The following is a 22,402-nucleotide window of genomic DNA, read 5'->3' on the forward strand; positions in this document are numbered from 1 at the left end:
TTCACAACTGCTATTTACTTATGCAAGCTGAAGTTCTCTGTAAGAGCAGTGACCAGCTACCAGATAAAGCCCACAAGGCTGGGGGCACCAAGCCAGGGCCTTGCTTGCCAGCTCCTGGTTCCTGCTCCATCCATCAGCACCCAAATGCCTCAGAGCTGTGACAAGACTGGGTAACCCAAATGGGTCAATGCTGTTTGGTAGCAGTGACCTAGGGTGGAGCTCTTGGGCCTGTGAGAGGTCACTGGAGCATAGCTGTAGGCTTGAAGGAGCTGGCTTGGTGACTCTGCCAACAGGTTTGTTGTGGCCTTGGCCAGATGCGGCCTGTAGAGCCAGCTGGGGAAGGCCGCTGTGGGGCCCTGTGGAGCTCACCCAGGTAGGCCGCAATCCTGTTCCTCCAGCCAGCCTGGCTGCTGGAGCTCCCGGGGGCCCTAGATCACTGGCTGCAGCTCAGTTTCTCCAGGACGGAGAAGTGAAAATAATCTGCAATTAGTGGCCACAAGTATTTGCCATCATTCTCCACTCTGGAGGAACTGAGCTGCTGCCAAGCAAGAGTGGAAGCCAAAGGGTTTGGTACAATGCAGGGGCCAGAGCAGTGTTTCTTAAACACAAGCTTATAGGACACAGCTTCTTCCTTGGCAGATATCAGTTCTGAAAAATGTGGCAAGGAGAGCAGGATGTTAAGTCAGCCCTCTAATGACAAACAGCTGTAATGAAGTCCAGGCTTCCTGAAAGTCCCAATAAATTTTGCCACTAGGCTAACCGGAGCCAATGCTTCAGCTCCCGTGGCTGGGAAATGTCACAGTAGGGAGAACCCAGTGTGGTGAATTTCCTACTCCCATCTGACCTTCGCTCCTTCTTCTCTCACCTTTCTTTCTTCCCTCCTCTAGAGAACAGTGTGTGTCACTGCAGCTTTTCATAGCAGCTGCCACTTTACCACAGCAAAAGCAGTCCCTATAAAACACTTTGTACCTAGATTGAAGGAGGAAATCTTCAAAGCCTGCCTTCTCTCTGGCTATTTGATTACCCAGGAGGCAAACAGCCCGTTTGACTTGAGGGTCATCAGCATTCTTGCCACTTTTGGTAAGAAGGGAAGTTAAGGCTGAGGGCAGGCACATGCGCGAACCTCTGGTTGGTTACTGAAATTGTTGAACCATCCAAAATACACAGAATACTTCCCACTCCCCACCCCCCCCCCTTTTTTTTTTTCTTTCATTCCCTCATTCTTTTTTGGAGACAGGCATTACAAGAAAATTGCAGTACACTATTTTCAGAGCAGCTACATGTTTTTTTGATTCATTGGCATCCCAGTAAAACACTGACATGCCAAGGGCATTCTGTGCCCTGAAATAAGGTCCAAGTTTCACAGCCATTAGGCAGCAGAGACGATAAATGCTGTGATTTAGAGGTTGCCTAATGGAATCTTTTGCTCCAGAAGAAATTCAGAGTAAAATCTGGAGGAAAAACAGTAAGCTTTTAAAGCACTGTGCCAGGCTGAAGGTGAGCAGAGACACAGCTGCCAGGCTTTCAGCCAAACCTGCCTTAGAGAGGGATAATGGGCAGCTGGCCAGGCCAGCAGCCTGCTGCCCTGTGAGTGGGTACCTGTCCTGTGCTGGACACACGCACTTGGGGCAGGACAATCAAGCTGCTAGTAAGGGGCAGGAGGAACTGTGGCCTCTCTTTCCCCTGGCAACTTTGCTCTGAACAGCAGGGAGGAGGATGGGAAGGAGCAATGTCTCCGGGAAGAGGATTCTACAGAAGCGAGGGCTGAGGGAGAGGGATGAGTTGTGAGATTTCTTTCCCTGCTCCACTAGAACAGAGTAAATCTGATCTCAGCTCTACATCTCTTGGAGATCGAGAACGGGACCAAGGCTGCAAGTGTATCTTGTGACCATCTCTCACCACACACTCTTTGACTCTAGGGAGCGCTGTCAGGGCTCCAGGTGGTGGTGGGAGGTCAGAGAGAGATGCAGATCCTCACTGTGGACTACTTGGCTGCAGTATGTGTTGAGGTGTAAATCACACATGTGAAAAAGGACAGTAACAGATTTTCAACTGAAATAAGAAAAATGTCCTGTTGCAAAGAGTTAGGCATGCCAGAACGACCTGCTCTGTAAAGGCTTTCACTTTCATTAACTCATAAATGTAGGACAGACAAATTACGGGCCTACCTCAGGTAGTCATAATTACTCCTCAGTTCTGCTAGGTCTGTACTTCACAATAACAAGAACAAACTGTTACAAGTAGGTCATGGCAAACTTGGGCAGCAAAGTCCAGGGGCCTGCTTGTGAATAATACTTACAAAGTTGGGTTTTGTACCTCTCATGACTTGCAAGCACTCTGGGGGACGCTGAAGAGTGAACAGGACTCTGCAAGATGGGTGCTGCTACAGTACCACAGTGGTGGCCACAAAACCAATTTCTCATTGCCTGAAGCAAGTGTGCCATCAAATCCTTACCAGCCCTCAGCAACTACAGCAAAAGCCAGTGATAAACTTTATCTACTGCTCTGCTGTCCTTAGGCAGACAGCCACAGCATGTTTTCTACACTGCCTGTATTCAGTTATGAGACCTGCTGACTCTAACTGCCCAGACAGCCCCTAGAGGCTGTGGATTTGCCCTTATTAGAACGGACTTTTAAAAGTTAAGATGGAGCTTAAGCAAGACTGAAGGAAACTATGTGTAAGCCAGATCCTAATTATACTTGGAATATACCACCCTTTAATTGGCTGCTGAGTCTTTCCAAACCAAATTCCTCTTCAAATGCCCTTTTAGCAGTTGGTAGAAATTCAGCTCAAGGATCAAACAAATGGAATTGCTTTTCAAAATACACTTCTGGAAACGAGCAGATGTGGGTATGCAGAAAAATAAACATCCCTGTAGCAGTAAGTTTGATTCTCTTGTGAGGCAGGATCTCAAGTGTCAGACAGAAGGCACAAAGCGAGACTATGCAGTGGCCTCTGCCAGCATCCTCTTCTGGCTTGCTTTTAAAACCTGCAGGTAACCATCCACTGAGAGCCTCTGTGTCAAACTTTGTCACTGCTAGTTCTGGTCATCTGCACTAAGCATAATTTTCAAAATCCTCCTGCAATATTGTTCCCAATACCGATTTGGCTTACCTGAGGATATTGTGTGTGTGTTACATTTCAAGTCCATTAAAGTGAAGTCCTCTCCTGTCCCCCCCATCAGTTAAAACAACAAAGCTAGGAAGCTTCCCCAAACAGCCTCACTCTCAGTTTGAAAACCAGCTGCAGTGTGGAGAATTGATTTTCTTCTTCCTGATCAGAAGGACTCAGTTTCTAAACTCTAGACCAGACTGTTCTTCACTGCCTTTCAGGCAAGTTCAAAACACCCAAAAAAACTCAAATGGCACTGAGGAAGGAAGGGTGTAAGGGACAAAACACAAAGTAGTACAGAAGCCTTGAATGTTCTATTTAAAGTGAATTTATTAAAACATTGTTAATATAAAATGTGACCAAGTACTTTTTTTTTCGTAAGAATGTTTAATAAAAACATATGAAAGAAAGAAGGAGCATCAACTCTTGTCAAAGCACAGGAAAGACCTACCAGGATAAGTATAAAGTTCTGCAGCATGTTCTACCAGCTGGTCCCAATGTGTATCAGGGTAGAGTTAGCCAATGGGGAGACACACAGCCCAGGTTCTGCTTTGAGAAGTTTCAACACAGTTAGCAGAGATATGAAATAACGCCCCTCAACAGTAGGAGAGTTTGCTTTAACATCTGCCCATCTCTTATTAAGATTAGAACACACAACATTGGATTTGAAACTTTTCAGCACAGCAGAACGCATAGAAAATTAGAGTCAATGAAAGAAATAATACCCAGGGTTAGCATTCGTCAGCTTTGAAAAGGAGATGCAAGTCAACACTAATTACACACCTACACAATTTTTTGCTGAAGTTGCTTTAAGCTATATTAACACTGGAAGCTTGTGAGAAATCCTAAAACAAGACAGCTAAGAAAAAGCCAGCTGTAAAGCTGAGGCCAACAGAAAGTCTGAATGCAGAGACGGTATCTGTGAATTAGGGAACGTGTACGTCTCAGGAAGGATGTTTAGAAGCCTCTGAATTCTATAAATAAGGCTATGCAATGGCTTATACTCTGTGGCAATCTGCCCCTTTTTTTAGCTAAAAAACCTTTTAAGAAAACGCTAGAAAAGCTGGAGGTTTGGGGCTCGGTGGTTCTGTTTTTTAGAGGGCAGCTTACAGCATCTTTCTTGATCAGCAAGTAAGTTTTAATGCTCTATCAGCACACAATGCTTATTCAGAGCAGGCAGTACAGCAATTAGAGGCAAGGACTCCTCCAGTACATTTCAAATGCTTCCTGTAACAGACTTGGAGTAGGCAGAAGAAATCCCAGCAGCAGCCAGTTCTGTGCATGTAACTGCCTCTGGCATTTGACCAAATGCTAATCCATGAGAAGCCCAACACTGTCAAGGTCTAGGAGATGGTGACCTTCTTAAAGCTTTGGCAGGGACCTAGCAGAGCCATTAGAGCCCCGTGCTTTGCCTTCTACCCCAAACAAATGCTACGGGACTATTGCTGAGGTAAAGGGAAGGTCAGACCTTTGGCATTGGAGCAGACCACCCACTGGTTGTGCGTTGGGGGAATTAAGGCTTCAAGGTGAGGTAAACACACTGAGAGTCAGTGTGTAAATCATGCTGCATTTTGGAGACAACACTCACGTGACAGCTAGCCTTGTTCTCTACATTTAAAACACCAAACAAAGATCATTCAAACGCAGAACTGCTGAGAGCCACCTTGAGATGCTTCTTTGCACCTTGGGAATAAATGTAACCCAGACATTGAATGTTGAAGAGAAAGTACCCACCAGGGGGAAAAAGCACCAAAGTTGATAAGTCCTTGAGCTGCTTATAAATACAAAGAAGCCTCCTGCTGCTAGGACCTCCCATAAACATAGTGGTTTCCTGATGCAAAGGTAATTCACACTGCAGCAATTACCAGTGCCGTGCTTCCAGCACTACTGTTAAGAAGAGTTATGCTCTAGCAAGGAGGCAGTGAACTGTTAGGCTTGTATTCCCTGAAGACAGTTTCTCCCATTCATAATGTGTTGTCCTATTTCCCTTCCCCAATTCAAGTCTTTAATCCAAAGATCAGAAACATCCATTATTTCCCCAGGTCATTTCTCTTACACTCTTCTGGTTATTTTAGCGGATCTGAAGGGTACAAGAAGTGCTGCTTTGGATCCATCATTTTGGCAATGCCTTTGCCCTCTTCAAAAGAAAAGTATTTTCAAATAAGTGACACAAAAGTTACTTCCAGACTAAATGAGATATAGAAATCAGCGCACTTTGTATGCGTATTCTTCCTACTGTTTTTGCTAGCTATCTGAAGTACAGAATCATTTGTCTTTTTGGAACCATTGCACGTGCTATGCTATTACTTACAAGCCACGCTAGCAAGGTTTCAATTGAAAATAACAACCTGCTTCTGTAGGTTCCACTTCTCAGATGTGGAGACTCTCACTTGTTTTCCTTCCTTTAACATCTATTTGGTAACTTCTCCCATGCTCTCAAAACAGTAGCTACTAAAAATTTAACAGATTTTAAAAATAAATCAAAATGAAACCACACATCTAACACTGTTTAAAAACCAAAAACGCATCTGGTATTACAAAAGTTTATACAAAGGCAACATTTAAGAATTTGAAAGTTACTTCTAGAAAAAAGACACAAATACTAGTAAATTAACACATGAAGAGAAAGATATCTCACTCCTTTCCCAAAATTGGTTTGGACTATTTTGATGCACCTTTTACCAGTTGTCTAGAAAATCAAAGCCAGTCTTCAAGATAACATTGCTTGTACTAGTCTGTAAGAGAAAAAAACAAAAACAAAAGATGTGGCTGTTAATTGTGGTATTACAAACTCAGCACTTGACTGTTTCTTTACAAAAGAAACCTTAAACTGTCATCTGCCAGTATTTCAAGTCCTTCACCTTACTTAGGATGCCTATGAATCTACACCAAATAAATGGTAGACATGAAGAAGTGCAAACCAAGACCAAGAAGGCAACTCCAAGGAAGAATATAAATCCTGATCTGCAGGCAAAAGGTAATTTTGTGCCCGTGGAAAAACTCCAGGATCAACTTTCAGAGTAGAGGGAGCACTGCAGAGAATGCAAAGAAACAAATAGTGCAGGCACCACTAATGCCTGTTACAGTGACAGACAGCTGCTTCTAGAAAAGTATGTGGTTTGGACTCTGCTGATAAGTGATTTCACTTGGTTAGCAAGAACACACTGCTTCTGCAGCACTGCACTGTCAGCTGTGACATACACAATGATTTCAGTGTTCAGGAAGACTGTTCAAGGGACACATGTGAGTCTCTAGAGCCTCCTTCTAGAGCATGACTTTTCTTCATCTCCTCTTTCTGCAATCTCTTCCCTGTACTGGAGAAAGAATCCAGGAAGGGGAAATAAAGAAAATTCTTTCATTCAACCTCATCTGCACACATTTAGATATGGTAGGTTTGCTTCTGCATAGACAGAAAAACCAGGCTTTTCAAAACATAAAACATTCACTGAGGAATGAATACTGAATGAACACCATGATGTAGGAAATCATGACATAACTTTTATCTAAAATTAAAATTAAAGAACTGCTGTAGTAAAACAGCTCAAGAAGAATAATGCCTTCGCTACAGAAAAAAACCTACTAAAACCTAAACTAAATGCAGCACTCCAAACACTAACGTGGCTTAATTAATGCTCTCTCATAACTACTGCCACTCACTTTGCTTCCAAGTATTTACCTTAGCCTGCATCTTTCTGACCTTACATCATCTTGTTTGTAATTTAAACAATCACCAATGTGAAAACATGGGAAGAGAAAGCTTAGTGACACGCTTAAGGTGCACAGTAATACATCAGACTTGAGTGCAGAGCTGCAGTTCAAACAGAACCATGTGGCTTTGTTTCAAGAACAGTTCTTTACTTCACAGTTTTTAAGCTTTCTACCTCTTTCTTTTCTTTCCCTCACCATGCCATATCCTGTTGTTCCTTTTCTCACAGATCAGCATCTGCTTTTTAAATAGATTCAATGCACTATTGAGCTGCTTAAGGTTCTTTTTTGTTGTTATTTGTTTTTCTTTAAGAAAAAAAAAAAAAGCCACATTCAGGCAGCTATTCTGGGAGCTCATTCCATTTCCATTTTGGACTTCAAGAGAAAATACATTTAAAGCTGCCCAGCTGCCTGGGACAAAACACTGGGATGTGGCTGCTGGGCTTAGAACAGCTAAGAAACAAGCTCACCATTCACTGCTATGCTGTGTATACCAAAAAAGAACACTAGATTTTAATTTACCTACTAGTCAAGTTAAGCTTTTTACAAGAAGCTGTTTCAAGAAAAAAAAAAAAAAAAAGGTATTTTAAAATTTGATATTGTAATCTTCCTACCCTAAATGGTTAAGTAGCTTGCTCCCAAGTCAGCCAATAGATGCCATGTTAGCGTTTCAGTTGTTGTATTTAAATGATGCCCTTATCCTATGAACTTCGCTACATTAAAAAATACTATATTGAAACAATGGCAGTTGACACATTGGTTAAACAGACTTCCCTAAATTTGCAGGATAAAAAGTCAACATGCTTATCTACGTCTCAATGCTTTATTTCTAATCTTCCCGACTGACTTTGTCATATTTTAATGTGTTATATGGTTTTTACGTTCAAGGAAGGCGGATACAGCAGTCCTTACCTGTCCAGGCATTTGTGGATCTGTAAGTAATGTACCATCAGTATCTTCCTTGTTTGTCCTAGAAGATGCCAGGTCCTGTGGTGGGTCAGGAAGAAAGAAATCATCTAGAGAACTAGCAGGGAGTTGAGCGGGTCGAGGTTTCTCCCATTCGAGAGATACAGAAGGTAGACTGGGCGTAACAGACTTCTCTGGTTTCGTTATGCTGGGCTTCTCAGCTTTTGTCACCTCCTTTGGAGCAGACTCTTGTCTGTAAAAAGAGGGAAGGGGTTTCTCTCCTTTCTCCATGGACTTGATCTGGCTGGGGGTCAAGGACTGGAACTCAGACTTGTCTCCCTCGAATTTGGAGCGCTCTGCATTTATCTTCCAGAACGAGGACTCCTCATCCTTTCTGGGAACTATTAACCCATCAGAGCCAGGGGTCTTGGCAGCCTGAGAAGATTTCGGGACTTGGACACCAGGTGTTGCTTTAAGTGGCTGCCTCTGTTCATTTTGTGTCTGGGCACCACTCTGTTCTTGTATGGACAGAGATGCGATGCTGAACTCCATTTGACTCTGTTCAAAGTTAAAGGAAAGAAAATAAGTAGCATTTCAAAGTCTTTCACAGAGACACAGTTATGAAATTCTCACCTTGATGAATATAGATAATATTTTTTACCAAGAGCTAGGCAATTCTTATGTAGTAGATATCTACAGCAAATCTATTTATTTTTTTTCCATAAATGTCTACCGTTCTTGCTACAGGATAATTATTAACAAAAGTCTGATATGCAGGCAAATGTAAGACTCCCATACCTGCTGCAAAGGAATCAGAGAGAAAACTGACTGATAATATGAATATGGTTGAAAATATGATTTATTTGAGTGACTAAGTCCCATCCAAGATGGTGCATAGAATGACAGAATGACAGAATCACAGAATAGCAAAGGCTGGAAAAGACCTCTAAGATCATTCAGTCCATCCGTCCACCTATCGCCTATTTCCCACTAAACCATGTCCCTCAGAACAGCACTAAAACATTAGAATAGTTATGGATGCATTTTGAAAGCTATACATGTTTTGCACAAGAAGATTAAGCAGAAAAAAACACCAACACAAAATGCTGAAAGGGCAGACTTCCAGTATAGTCTTTGATACAGTTGGCAGGGCAGTATGTTATAACTCCACCTACTTCCAAGACAGAATTATTGGATGTAATGACTATGTGTAAATCAGTACTTTTACAATTCTATTGCCACTCTGAAGTGAGAAACAACTCCAGCATGGCCTGTTCAACACTCACCCCAGAGCTGTGTTTTGTTTTTACCTGCAATAAGGATGAAGACCACAGCTAAAGCATGAAACAGATCCTGCAAAAGCCACACAAGGGTGAACAGTGCTACAAAACGTTCACTTTGCTTACCACACTTCAGCACCCTTGACCAACAACTTGACAGCCTTTAGGCCAGTGAAAGTTAAGGCTTATTTCACTCTAAAGAACATTCAAATGTTACTGTATATGAAATATTGTGGGGGAAAAAATAGTGCATTTTCAGCTAATGCTACGCTGTTATTATGGACTTGACTAGTTTGCAAAAAGCTGATAGGACATTTCAAACAGTAGACTTTGCTATCAGCTGTTTATACACCTTTAGTTCACTGCTATTTTTTTTTTCCAATTCTACTTCATTACAGGACCTTCCTGAATAAAACTGCAGTAACATCTGCAGAATTAAGGTTAAAAAAAGTCCAAATTGCGTACTGCTTTTAACAGTAGCCTTGACAGTAACTTGATCTCAAGTTCTGTGCTATTGTACACATTACGTTCAAAGGGACTCCACATTTAGGATTTGCATACCTCATATTTCATATTCTGAACTTCTCATCAAAATGCAAATGTTAACACAGCATCTGATTATTTGTAAGCCAGATTTGTTTTGGTTCAAAACAATTTTGTCATGTAAACTGGCCAGCAGCTGGCTACACGTAATTGACTCATGAATCAACATTCATATAGTTCTAAAGAAGTACATTTTTTATATATTTTTCTGAGATTATAGGCAGGGAAGCATTAAGTTCCATGATTCCATTAAGAATATATCGTGTCACCGAATAATGAAGGAAATAAACAGACTGTTTTATTTTTATTTTTAAACCCAATTTTCCATTTGATGAATTCTGTGTAAACAGCCCATGGACACAGCAATGTTGAGGATTATTCAGTGACTGCTATTCTCCGTATTAATTTATAGGATTTGTTTCCCTAAGTTCAATTGACAGTGCTATTGAGTAGAGATGCATCACCCTGAAGTTAAGATGCTTTAAGACATAAAAAATGACAAAATCCCAGCTTAAAAAAAAAAACAAACAATCCACAATATAAAGTGAGCACGCATTTCCCTAATGTCCAAAGGAAAAAAAAAAAAAGTTGTTTTTATGGCTCCTTGGAAGACTTAATTCCTACAAGAGAAGGTACTTAAACCAGTGCTACTTCCTATCCTTCCTCAGTCTCCTTTCTTCTCAGCCTTTCCCAGAGCCTTACACTAGAGATGACGGTGGCAAAAGTCCATCACAGGAGCACCTTCAGTAAAATGATCCTTTCCTACCTCAGCTCAAGTGAGAAATAGGGCCAGTGCTGAGCAGAGAGAGGCCATCCTAGCCCTGTGTCTGCTAGACAGATGTTGGAAACAAAATCTGGGCAGAACACTGATGGAAGAGAAGCTAAAGAACAAAAAGTGGAAAGAAGAAAAACCCAACAAAATGACTTTGCATTTCAATGGCAGCAAGACATACAAAATAATGTCAGGTGTCTGAACCTCTGAGAAATGTCGGTGATGAAAGGAAACATCTTTCAAGCCACAAAAGGTGGTAATACAATACAAAAAGAAACAAACAGTCACAAACCAGAGCAGAAGATGAATTCATATCGAGACAGAGAAGAGCCATGTGAGAAGCCTTCAACCTAGAAACCTAAAAAGCAATTTCTATGTTATCAAATTCCTTTACGAGGGTTAGAGTAAAGGATGCCAACGTCTTGGATCACCTTTCTGCCCAAGAGATAAAAGAGAAGCGATATGCAAAACTGAAGTTTTTAGGAAGCTACGTCTCCATCTTTCCTTAAAAAGGCCATGTTAGGATATTTATCATTTTGATACATTTAAACTCTTTAGACCTTACCTCAGTATCCTTCAGGAGGCAGAGATAACCCACCCAATCATACTCATGGGAAACAATGTATTCTATAAGACAGGTACCACACACTTCAAGAACCTAATGATTTATGGAATCGGGCTTCAGTTCATAAATCTATCTTAAAAACAAGATGACCACAAGAACTCAGGAACTTTTATTATTTTTTTTAAGCAACTTATTCACTCATCAGGAATGTGTAGTATTTTACTAAACAGACACGCAATCACGGCCAAAACAAATTGTTTTGCTTGGCAGCCTGAAAAATCTAAATTGTTGAGACAAAGACTACAGAAACATTGTCAAAAGCAGCTTGTTTTAAGCAAAGCCTGATATATGCAGAGGTAAGAAAGCCAAGTTCAAAAGATTTAGAAAATGTCTTTGGTTTGCTGAACGGACAAAACCAGAATAAACAGGGGCATAAACTTGTTGCAGTTTTAACTTTGTTTCCTGTGGGTGTTTTCAGGATCTTTTCATAGACCTTTTCAGAAAGAAATCCTTAGGTCAGCAGAGACCAATCACAAGGGCAAAAACAGAGCACTCAAAAACAGTCCAAGTAATTTTAGCCCATACGAAAAGATAACATGAAAGAGGCATAGCATGTAGCTTCAGAGGAAATTCTGTTATCTAATATTTGGTGATATGAACAGCAGTCTGGTTCTGGACACAAGTTTGTCTCCTCTACTGGCAAGCCTGAGCAAACTCAGTGTATCAGTGTTTGGCACGTGCCTGGTTTTATGCTAAAAACAGCTGTCCAAAGATTGATGCAGGTAACTGAATCCTTGGCCAAGAACACAAGGCCATCCAGATTAAAATAAACCTATTATCACAGTTTATTTCTTTTGCTCAATAACTAATCCTGAGCAGTAGTCTTACTGCAGTGATTTTTAAATACCTGTAATCTAGTTCAAAAAGTGAAGGAAAAAGCCAAAATCTCAGGCATCCCTCTTCTTTCCTTCCACAAAAGTATTGCCATTTATTCCAAATCAATAATCATAAGTTGAAAAACAATCCTAATATCAGGCTACTGAGGAAGGAGGGAAAAAAGATCATTTTCTGATACTTTTTTTTTCTCCTTTTAAAGAAAAAAAGAAAGAAATCTAGGAGTTGTACAAATAAGGATATTGAAAATTAGTTTTAGCCCTTAGATATAGGAAATAGTTAGCATATTATGTTTTGTTTTTTATAAGTAGCATGAAAAGTAGCCCAGAAGAGAGCTGAAGGAGGAAAAAGTCAACCCCTATAGAAAGGGCTCCCTAAAGCTGCCACCACAACTATTCTAGCTGTAGCAACAGATTTTTTTTGGTGGTCGAGTTTTTGTTTTAAACATCTGGAATTAAACTTATTTTAGTTAACAGCACAAATTAGAAATGGTTCCAAGTTGTTTCCATGCTGCTCTGGGCATTCAGTGTGTTCGGAATCTGGACTCGATGATCTCTAGAGGTTCCTTCCAACCCCTACAATTCTTTGATTCTGTGATAAACCAAGGTGGCAGGCAAATTATATATTCTGCTCGCTATTAAATTCATTAAAAACAAAACAAAAGTTTATTTCCAAAGCCAAGCATGATTCCTGTTTTCCATTTATGTCTTGAGATCTGTGCTGTTTCACTCAATTTTTACATCAAACAGACCAAGAAACCTCAAAGGCTAAACTTAGCCAAAATGTCAGCTTTCATCTCACTTAAACCTTTAGCCATAAATAGAATGCCCTAAATTCACAAACCTGGCTTTGGCCCCAGTTTAAAAAAGTAAAATAATACTAAAAAAAAAAAAAAAGAGCAACCCATATTTCATGTGTTATATTCATGAGGGCTCCACCCATGAACCAAATCACTCCGTCCAAGTCAGCCTCTAGTTCTAAAATGTCAGTTTATTTGCAGTGCCATGAGAATGTGTTCCTTCTCAAGTAATTATCCTTTTGAGAAGTGCTAGTTTTCCACTAAAAATATTAGATCATTCAAATGATGCCTAGCTGCTGGCTCAAACATTCACATTGTGTTTCTGCTTTGTTTGCAGCCTCAACAGTGGAAACATTCATGGGAGTATTTGACACGTTATGTGCTCATAACATGCAACTTAACTCTTATCTCATACTTGTGTTTAAAAAGAGAACAAGGAAAACTGACTTCTGACAGAAGGGAGGTTATCAAATCCTCAACTACCTTCTGTCCAAAATGAAAGCAATTTGGTAAAGCATTCTAATGCTAAGTGAAACAGCCATGAAATTAGGGAATTCGCTGCATTATCTACTGTAAGAAAAATGCGTCCTTGCCCAATCAGCTGGAAGCAATACTGTCACCAATGCAACAGCTCCAACTTGCAGAAAACATAGCTTTGCCTTTTCTCCACTGTTCCCTCCACCTCCTCAGTTGTCCAAAAACGGCTGTCCTACAAACAACTACTGACTTTTCTACTTCATATTTTTTCTTACAGTCTTAGTGTTAAAAATAAAAGAAAGCCCAACGGCTTCACAGATTTAAATATCTACTTCCTCCTTCTCTGCAAAAGTAGAAATCAGTTGTCACATTTTCTTCCACAGGTAAGCCGAAGCTCATTCATACACAGCTACAGAAGAACGAAGGTATTCTGCTGCAACAGCATTAATGTGTAAAAAACAAAAAACAAAAAAACAACACAAAAGGAAAGAATAGCCCATCATGAGGGAGAGCTAATGAAATCCTGACAGCCTAAAATAAGAGTGGGAACAGATGTGGCTCACAAGACACCAAACGTGCTTGACAACATTGCACCCTTATTGAACAGCCCATTGAGGTTTCTTCACTGTTTCCCCAGGCTGAACTGACTGAGCAAGGATATTTTCTACTCGGACAGTAACTCATGGAGAAACTGCATTCCAACATTTTCTTGTTGAAGTACTGGTTAGGGAAGAGATCAAAGAGTAAGCATGAAGCAAGACATCAGCCTTTAAAACCAGAAGACTCAGCAGCTGAAGGGCTGGGCTGGAAGGCTCTCACAATATGATGAGCCACTGGGAAGAAAACAAAAGGAGGAACCCACACAAAGCAACCGACACTCATGCTGTGAAGCAGGACAAAATGGATTCCCTAGAGTACTGCTCAAGGAAAAAAGTCATTCAGCTTTTCACCCTGCAGCTGAAGCACAGCAGGGAGGAGGAAGGGGAAAACAGAGAAGCCCAGCTTGATTAGCTGAGACAAATTCCTAAAGCAACCTCCCTTGCCTCACTTTTCTTCAGCAGTCACACAAGTGTTTCCATGTCATCCTGCAATTTTCCACACGTTACAGAAAGGCATGAAACTGGACCATTGATAGACTGATGACCTCTATTCTGAGACACCTGAAGGCAGTAGAAAGAGCCTTATGCAGCAAAGGAAAACCCACAAGTTGGGTTGAAAAAAAATTTCACTGGACATACAAGTACAGACAACTGCCCATTAAAGAGGAAAACCGTTTGACTGCAGATACAGGTCATCATGGATCACTGGTCAGTGTATTACAGACAGCACCATCTCCAGGAAGCTCAAATATTCAGAAGTTGTAACATTTTATCAAGTGAGAGCTTGAAAATATGATTACAGCTGACACGTTCTCATGACTGAGTTTTGGAGTTTGCATCAAAATATAAAGGGGGAAGAGACAACTGTCTCCAACAAACGATTTATTTCACCTTACAGTCAATGAGTATCACACCCTTCTCACAACTGTTCTTGACAGCTCCATCCAAGTGCACTTATATTAAAAGCCTCTCTAGTGCTATTCTAAAAGTCAGTGGCTTATTTTTCCAAGGGCCTTGAAAGACAGGAGGGCCTGACTGAGCTAGCTGGTTCCTGCTACCAGGAATCCTCCACAGCTTATAACACAGTTTTAAGGTGAGAGAAGATTGACAATGGTTTCTGTTAAACTGCAGCAGTGTAGGCTGCAGGGATCCACACGAGCCACATCAAGTTATAGGTTAATCTACATCTGCTGAGCACAGATGGGCTGCTAGTTAGAGGCAGTGACCTTGAACAAGGAAGGCTGACAACAACTCTAGGGTTAGGTCAACTGGATTAATTTAGTATCCACTGGCATTTCCAGATAATTACTCTGCATCAGGCTAAGATGATATCCATAAGCTTATGCATGATATCTACATAGTTCAAGGGCAAAAAAAAAAAAAAAAAAGAAGGTGGGGGAAAAGCAGCTTTCTCTGTCTGATAAATTTAGAAAACAAAGTCTGAAACACAATTAAATGAGCATGGCCATCATATCCCATTGAGAAAAGTAATGAGCCAAGTTTTTCCCAACTGAAACATGGTACAATTGTATTTTCTCACAATGCAGGTTCGCAAACACAGTATTCTGACTCCATTTTAGCCTTATGAGAACCATTGTAAATAATGCTTTAACAAAATATCGGGGTGGAGGAAAAGAACACGTTGCTTCTAGCATAGCATTAACAAGCTTCCCAGGTAAACAAGTTCCATTACATTCTAATACACAACAGAAAGATGAAGGATAAGACAGGCTTCATCAAATACCAACAATAATAAAAAAACAACAATGAAGTTTATTTATACCTTTCTCACCCCATTCCCTGACTACTTTTCTCCTGCCTTCAAATGTGAAATGCAGCTATGCTTACACAATAACTTAAACACATTTTTGAGATTAAATTTCCTGTCCTCAATAAACATGGAAAATTGTTTTGAAAACTTACAGTAAAAGAATCAAATCATTTGGAATGAATCAGGTTTACACCCGCACTTGAAGTAAGAGCCCTGGTTCACACAGTACATTTTGTGTTTCTGTTGACGTAAACCAAAGTACACCAGCTTGTTTCATTTGCAGTATGGTCACTGTACACAGCTTCTTCAGAACAAAGGGAACACTGCCTATCAAGTATCAAAATATAATACAAAAGCAGAAGGAACAGCATCAAATGACAAAGCAACATTAAAAGTGATGCATACTTACCTTTGTTTCCCAGGAGAATGGAGCTGAGTGCTCATCTTGCCAAGTTATATCCTGAAATAAAATTCAAGAATTCAGAAATAAAATTAAAAAATCAGAACGGCTTTATCTGCTTAGAGGATCATTCAGATAACATCATGTTGCACTGCTAGAAGTATAACCACTACCAGAGAAGTAGCTAGAAAGTGAGGGCTCTACTTCTGTATGTCACTAATTACATTCCAAGATCGACTGAAAGCAAGTTCCTTGAGGGAAGTATTACCAATTAGTATTCCTATTTAAACTACAAAGTATATGAAAATTTAACCTAGCCTAAACATCTTGAAATGTTTTCTCAACAAACTGCTTTAAAATCTTGCATAGGAATCCCCCATCTTTCTGTGACTGCCCTTTCTGTCTACAGCCACACCACCCTGGCAGCGCCTGATGTCGTCTGATCTCGGCTGCTAAGCAGGGTCGGGCCTCGTTAGTACCTGGATGGGAGACCTCCTGGGAATACTAGGTGCTGTAGGCCTTTACTCTTTAACTCCCAATAGACTACATGATGTTATGATGTGGAATATCAATAATACAACAAACATCATAAAAGCATAACAACAGGGTCTGCACAAACTAGTACTGGACATCAGCCACAGCACTAAAAGACAGAAGTGAAATCCAGCGAACTCCCACTTGCTGTCAGAGAGCCTTAAAGCTCCAGGCATGTAAGCAGAGTTGTCAGTGGATTTTACCTCAGGAGTTTATGGGGAGCTGCTGCTGGTTAAACTGACTTCTTGTCAAAAGGCTCTGGCTAACTCATCTGCTATGGCAGCTGTGACAGTTCCTCGTAGCTCACAAGGATTACTATCTGAAGAACAGGGGATAAAAAACTTCATATGAGACTAAACCCAACAATAAGACAGGTTACAAGTCAGCCATCTGTACAGTTGGTTTAAACAAACTATTAACTATCTGACAACGTCAGTGGAAAACAGCAGAAGAAAAACTTGTATTGGTAGTACGCAGGGCACAGCAAGTTAAAATGTTCCTTGTAAAGGATTACCAGACATTTACAGAACATGCAAAATGAACCACTTTTAAAGTTGGCAGCAAGCCATAATGCCCATCGTTGTGGATCCAAGAAAGTTCCCAATTCTCCTGTATCTGGGACTAACAGACAACACTGGCAGGAAACACATCCTCACCTCAGCGAAGATACTGCTGCTGCTAGTGAGCCCTGCTTTATAAAAGGCTGCCTGAAGGAGGAATGGGGATAGGGAAGACTGAGTGAAGGCCTGAGGTTGCCATACACCAGGGCAGATCCCTCCCTACAGAATGGAGCAAGTCAGTTTTCCATTCAGTAGAATTCATTGTCAACTGCCATTGAACTTGTTGGCATACAACGTCACTCTCCAGCTTAGCTAGACAAAAAGCTCCCAAAACAAGTTAAGAGTATTTAAGTATTGGTTGTTAAAAAGTTCTTATTGGAGAAAATATCTAAGACTTCACTGGATAACTGCAGAAGATGGAAATAGTAGACATTTGCTTGAATCATAGAATCCCTAGAGTTGGAAGGGACCTTTAAAGGCTCCTAGTGCAGCTCCTCTGCAATGAACAGGACATACACAGCCAGATCAGGTTGCCCACGGCCTGATCCAGCCTTGCCTTCAAAGTCTCCAGGGACAGGGACATCCAAATTTTGGGCAACTTGTTCCAGTGCCTCACCATCCTCACTGTAGAAAACTTTTTCCTTACTTCCAACCTAAATAGATACCCTCTTCAAGCTTGAAGCCATTTTCCCCTGTGCTATCACAACAGACGCTGCTAAAGAGTCCACCCTTTTCTTTCCTGTTAGGCTGGAGGAGTTTCTTGAAAGAAAAGGAGATTTTTCATGTTTTTCTCTTTTTCTTCTCAGGCTGCACATCCCAATGCACTTCAGAGCCAGCGAGCCTGAAGAACTTTGTCCACATTCAAGAGGCCTTTCAAGGAGTTGATGTCTATGGTTAGTTGAAGTGTACTTGAAGCTAGGAAAATGGACAATTACCAGGTTCTGTCCATTGTCACAGAAGGGAAGTTTACAGCCTTCACTTTTTGGTTCTCAGAGGACATAGAGAGGACCAAGGGAGCAGCAGGAGAATAATACAGTTCAACTGTTTTCTGCTTGATGCGCCTGATTCACGTTTGTGACCAACAAAATCTGAGAAAGAACTTTGTTTCCCATGAAATAAACAAGTTCTTGCACGTTTGAAGAAAACAGAAGCAAAAACATAAACAATTTTAAGATTCACAAAAGTAAATGATGAGATTTAAAAATGAAAACAGCTTTGAGGCTGTTTATCGTCAACACAGATTAGGAGAGATCCATATCTGATCAGCTTTTGTTTTCACCACACAACAAAGCTTTCTTCCAGACAGAAGGCAAATAAATACTTTTGTTCATTAGTGTTAAAGAACCTATGTGGAAGAAAGTAAGCCTCGTAAGACATATTTCATAGCTTCAAAAAAAAAAAAAAAGAAAGAAAAAGGAGGAGCCAGGGGTAGTGGAGTGACACAAAAATCCAATCATACATTTCACTTCAAGAACCAGCTGCAGAATATATTAATCATAGACTCATAAAACCCTTAGTTAGTGATTCTTTTTAATAGAATCTATGCCTGCTACATGTAGGCAGCTTGTTGCCAAACAGCACAGAATTTCAAAACGGAAGGCACTGGGAGAAAGGTGCCAGCCTTTCTGACATAAGCATTGCTCAGAGCAGCTGACAGTGACTGTGCCATCACAAAACTACCAACAAATGGGCTTCTGTGCTGGCGAATGCATTGTCAGAACAGGACTTACTGGTTATGATGCTTTTTAACTGCACTCCAAGCCATGCTGCATTTTTTATTCTTTAAAACCACAAATCTATATCAGGCCCTGACATCAGAGCATATATTAAATATTTGCTGCAACAAAGCATTTTTAAGTAGGAGTTGAAAGGGTCGATTCTTTGGCTTGGTGACAAAGTTCTTAAGGCAAAACAAAACAAATACTGTATTAGCATCAGGTAGCTTCCCTACCAAAAGACGACTGATGAAGCTAAAAAATCTCCTTACCTGTCTTTCCTCCATATAATCTGCATAACGTTTTCTAACTCACATGGTACTTTATTCAACAAAAATTTTCATCGTTGTGATTGCCTGTCAAATACTCAATATACTCAAAAAAAAACAACCCAACTCCCTCAGCCTTTCTTCACAGAAGAGGTGCTCCAGCCCTCTGAGCATCTTCATGGTTGGCTCACGTTCAGCTTTTTGTCCACCAGGACCAAGTCTTTCTCTGCAGGTCTGCTCTCGGTGAGCTCTTCTTCTCCCAATCTGTATTCCTACCTGGGACTGCCTTGACCCAAGCCCAATACTTTGCACTTGGCCTTGTTAAACCTCATGAGGTTCACACACTTGCATGAACTAAACTATCTTTCACTGAACTAAAAAGACATCGAACTAACATTGTGTGCTTAACACAAGCTGACTTCTGCAACAATAAAGTGCTAGTTTTCTACACTGCAGTCTTGCACAAAAAGTTCAGGAAATCAGTTTGGCGTTAGAAGCTGCATGGAAAAAAGTGTGAGAAGAAAGAGGGGACCACCTGTAAGACTGCTAAATATATCCTCTGTACGAGATTATTGAAACAACCACACACATTAAAGTGAGAAGTGGTGAGGGCCCTGGATGGGTGAACCAGTGTGCTCAGCATTATGCTTTCTCCCATGTCCTCCACAGAACGTGAGGCAAAAGACATAAACTTTCCATGCTTAAGCAAGCACTGATAGATTGCTACAGATTTCAGCATCAGCTAACATGAACACTGAGCCATGCTTCTGTGGCTGCAAATGTGATGCTTACGGAGCAGGTGTCAACAGGAACACCACTAGGACATCATGCTCACTCATACTGTAAGGACTGAGATATCAATTAGAGATTTGGGGGTGTGCAGGCTGTTCTCAATGTCCTTGCAAGAACCAATCTAACCACGCTCTAAGCAAGTTCCAGGTTACTGCACTAAGAGCACCAGTCACATCTTACACAGACAGCAGCAGTACAGCTCAGTGAGCTGTCAGCTCCGAAGACAGCATGGTAACAAAGCTCTATAGGCAAAGCATTTACAAGCCTGGAAAGTTGAACTGAAATGGCAAGAGTGGCTGCAGTGGCTCTGAAACAGCAGGACAAGGAGGAGTGATTAGTGAGCCAGGGCAGATGTCCAAGAATCAGGCTGAATGCCAGAGAGAGAGCAGAGGGAGAGGAAGCTATCAGATGAGGTGCCAGGAAAAGCTCCAAGGCTCAACACTGCAGTTGGAAGAACTAAAATGGAAATGGAGAATGCCAAAATGAGGGGAATCTCTTCTCATCAAAAAAGCATTTTATATTAACTTCAGCTTGGAAGTCAAGGAGGAAGTCAGATGAGGCACACGCTTCCAAAATTAAACACTTCGTATTTTGATGAACTATGCTTTCATCGGTTAATGGCTGCACAATAGCTAGAAACTATACTATTTGTATTACAGATGTATTTTGGGGGAGAAGGAAAAGGACAGCAGTGTGCAAAACTTTCAGATGGACACTTTAGCTGTAATTTGGATGAACAGGAAATTATTGCTTCCATATGCTGCAGCACAACCATGTACAACATGCCTTCTTCCCTTCTGGATCCACATGATTCAAAGCAGAAAGCCCAGCAGAGCTGTCTGAGACCAGGAGCACTGAACATACCCAGTTTCCACAGTCATTCAGCTAAGTCCTTTCAGAAATAACTTCAAGTTTAGGTTTCAAGGGCTGTTTGTACAACCAGACTGTCTGTCTCTTTACACTCCTTTTCGCCAGCAGTGACGGCCTATTATCAGAAAACACACAGAACTTTGGGTATCACTAACTACACACAACTAAGCTTGAGCACAGCTTGTCTGACTCTGGATAGAGTGCATGCAGTATGGCACTGTACCCTTCTGCCACACGAAGCACAAGCAACAGCCTTGTGCCAGAAAGCCAGGCAGGAACCTCGATGCTTCTCACACACACCTCCTACAAACCCCAGCGCAGGGGTTCTGCCGAGCCAGCTGAAAGAAGCACCACTCAAATTAAACTGGATCGATGGCTAGAAGTGCAGAAGCAGATTGTTCTGTTCTGGTGGTAGTCAGGTAAGTTAATTAACAACAGGTCACTTTAAAATATTAAATTAGGAGAATGAAAGATACTGGCTCTGAAATCACGCTAAAGAGAAAACAACCCATGCAAAACGAACACGCTAAGGAAAATGAAACAAAGGAAGTCTCACATATGGAGAGAGAAAGAGACAGAGATAGGGACAGAGAGTCAGAAGCGCTGTCAGGTCCCCCTCAGCCATCAGTGATCAGAGCTCCTTCTGCACAGGAGCTCTGGCTATGGGACGGCTCCATGCAGGGACACTCGCTTTGGTTCTTCTGGAAGCACTGCCACCCTCCTCCACTAGCCAGGCGGCCCCAGAGGCTCTAACATCTATGCTGTAGGGTGGCTGTATTTCTTTTTGTCCTTCAGTCTTTCCACACCCCCATTTTTCTTGGCTCGTAACACGGGAAAGACCGCACTCCATCCATCACCAGGGCAACCCCCGGCTGTCAGGGACCACAAGCGCACCGCGACGCGCGCTCCCGAGCCCCGTCTGCCGAGCCGAAGGGCCCACCGCCCGCACAGCCCCGCGGCCACGGCCGGCACCGCCCTCCCGCAGGCCCCGCCATGGCGGACCCCCTCCGGGCACCGAAGGGCCGCGCCCGGTACCTCGTCTCCGAAGCGCACCACCTTCTGGCCCGTGTTGAGGCGCAGGTTGGGGTAGCAGGCGGGCTGCGCGGGCGGGCGGGCGGCACCGCGGTGCGCGGCGTAGCGGGCCTGGACGTGCGGCTCCACCAGGCACTTGTCGATGATCTCGTCCTGCTGGCGGGGCGGCAGCCGCTCCCACTCGGGCCCGTAGCGCTCGCGGATCCGCTCCTTCTCCGCCATGATCTTGCGCGCCATGGGGCTCAGCGAGGAGAAGTAGCTGAACCGCTTGCGCTCCCGCTCGTCCAGCGGCCGGTTGCCGTTCATCACTGCCGTGCGGGAGGCGGCGATCGCCGCCGCCATCGAGGCCATGGCCGCCCCGCCGGCACCGGCCCCGCGCGCACCGAAGCGGCCGCACTACGCGGCGGAGCGGGATCCGCCTTCTCCTTCTCCACCTCCCGTCCTTTCCCTTCCCCGCTCCGCTCCCGCAGACGCCGCCTCCCCGCGCTCCCTATAAACGCCGGCCGCCGCCCCCTCCCCGCCTCCCGCACGCCCGGCGACCGCCCCCACCGCCCCTCGTGGCCGCTCCCAGCCGAGCTCCTGCCGCCGGGGCTCCTTTCCTGCGCTCCTTTTCTTTTCCCCTGCTCTACTTTCTACCTCGGGCAGCTCCTGCTGAAGGGGAGTGAAGGAAGCCAGGAATCGGCACCTGGCATCCGAGTTCCCGCACAGCGCCGGCCTCTTCCTTAACATCAGTTCCTGACAACCGCAGCTCCTGCGTTTGTAACCCAGAGCAAGAGTGCAGTGCAAAACATGCACCTTAAAAACAAC

The 22,402-nt window shown here is 42.6% G+C and overlaps 1 protein-coding gene and 1 pseudogene across 1 annotated transcript; one reads left to right on the forward strand and one right to left on the reverse strand.

Annotated features, from left to right (window-relative positions):
• Window positions 1–3,809: 3,809 nt before the first annotated feature.
• On the reverse strand, window positions 3,810–22,046 carry CUNH1orf198 (chromosome unknown C1orf198 homolog). The gene is made up of 4 exons (XM_065730586.1): window positions 21,599–22,046; window positions 15,833–15,883; window positions 7,730–8,281; window positions 3,810–5,847 (listed from the first exon to the last, which is right to left on the reverse strand). Exons 1-4 carry the CDS (start codon window positions 21,944–21,946, stop codon window positions 5,791–5,793), a joined length of 1,008 nt encoding a protein of 335 aa, XP_065586658.1. The 5' UTR covers window positions 21,947–22,046; the 3' UTR covers window positions 3,810–5,790.
• LOC136049037 (5S ribosomal RNA) lies at window positions 16,225–16,343 on the forward strand (annotated as a pseudogene).
• Window positions 22,047–22,402: the final 356 nt, after the last annotated feature.

This window comes from Cyrtonyx montezumae, unplaced genomic scaffold, assembly GCF_038088225.1.
Source record: "Cyrtonyx montezumae isolate F1298 unplaced genomic scaffold, pur_monq_1.0 scaffold_0, whole genome shotgun sequence".
In the NCBI taxonomy this organism is placed as follows: domain Eukaryota; kingdom Metazoa; phylum Chordata; class Aves; order Galliformes; family Odontophoridae; genus Cyrtonyx; species Cyrtonyx montezumae.

Coding starts and splice junctions, on each gene's coding strand:
- CUNH1orf198 (XM_065730586.1), bottom strand. CDS start 21,946: ATGGCCTCGATGGCGGCGGCGATCGCCGCCTCCCGCACGGCAGTGATG. Junction 15,884..21,598: donor TGGTGCGCTTCGGAGACGAG/GTACCGGGCGCG, acceptor ATTTTATTTCAG/GATATAACTTGGCAAGATGA. Junction 5,848..7,729: donor ATCCACAAATGCCTGGACAG/GTAAGGACTGCT, acceptor TTTCTCTTACAG/ACTAGTACAAGCAATGTTAT.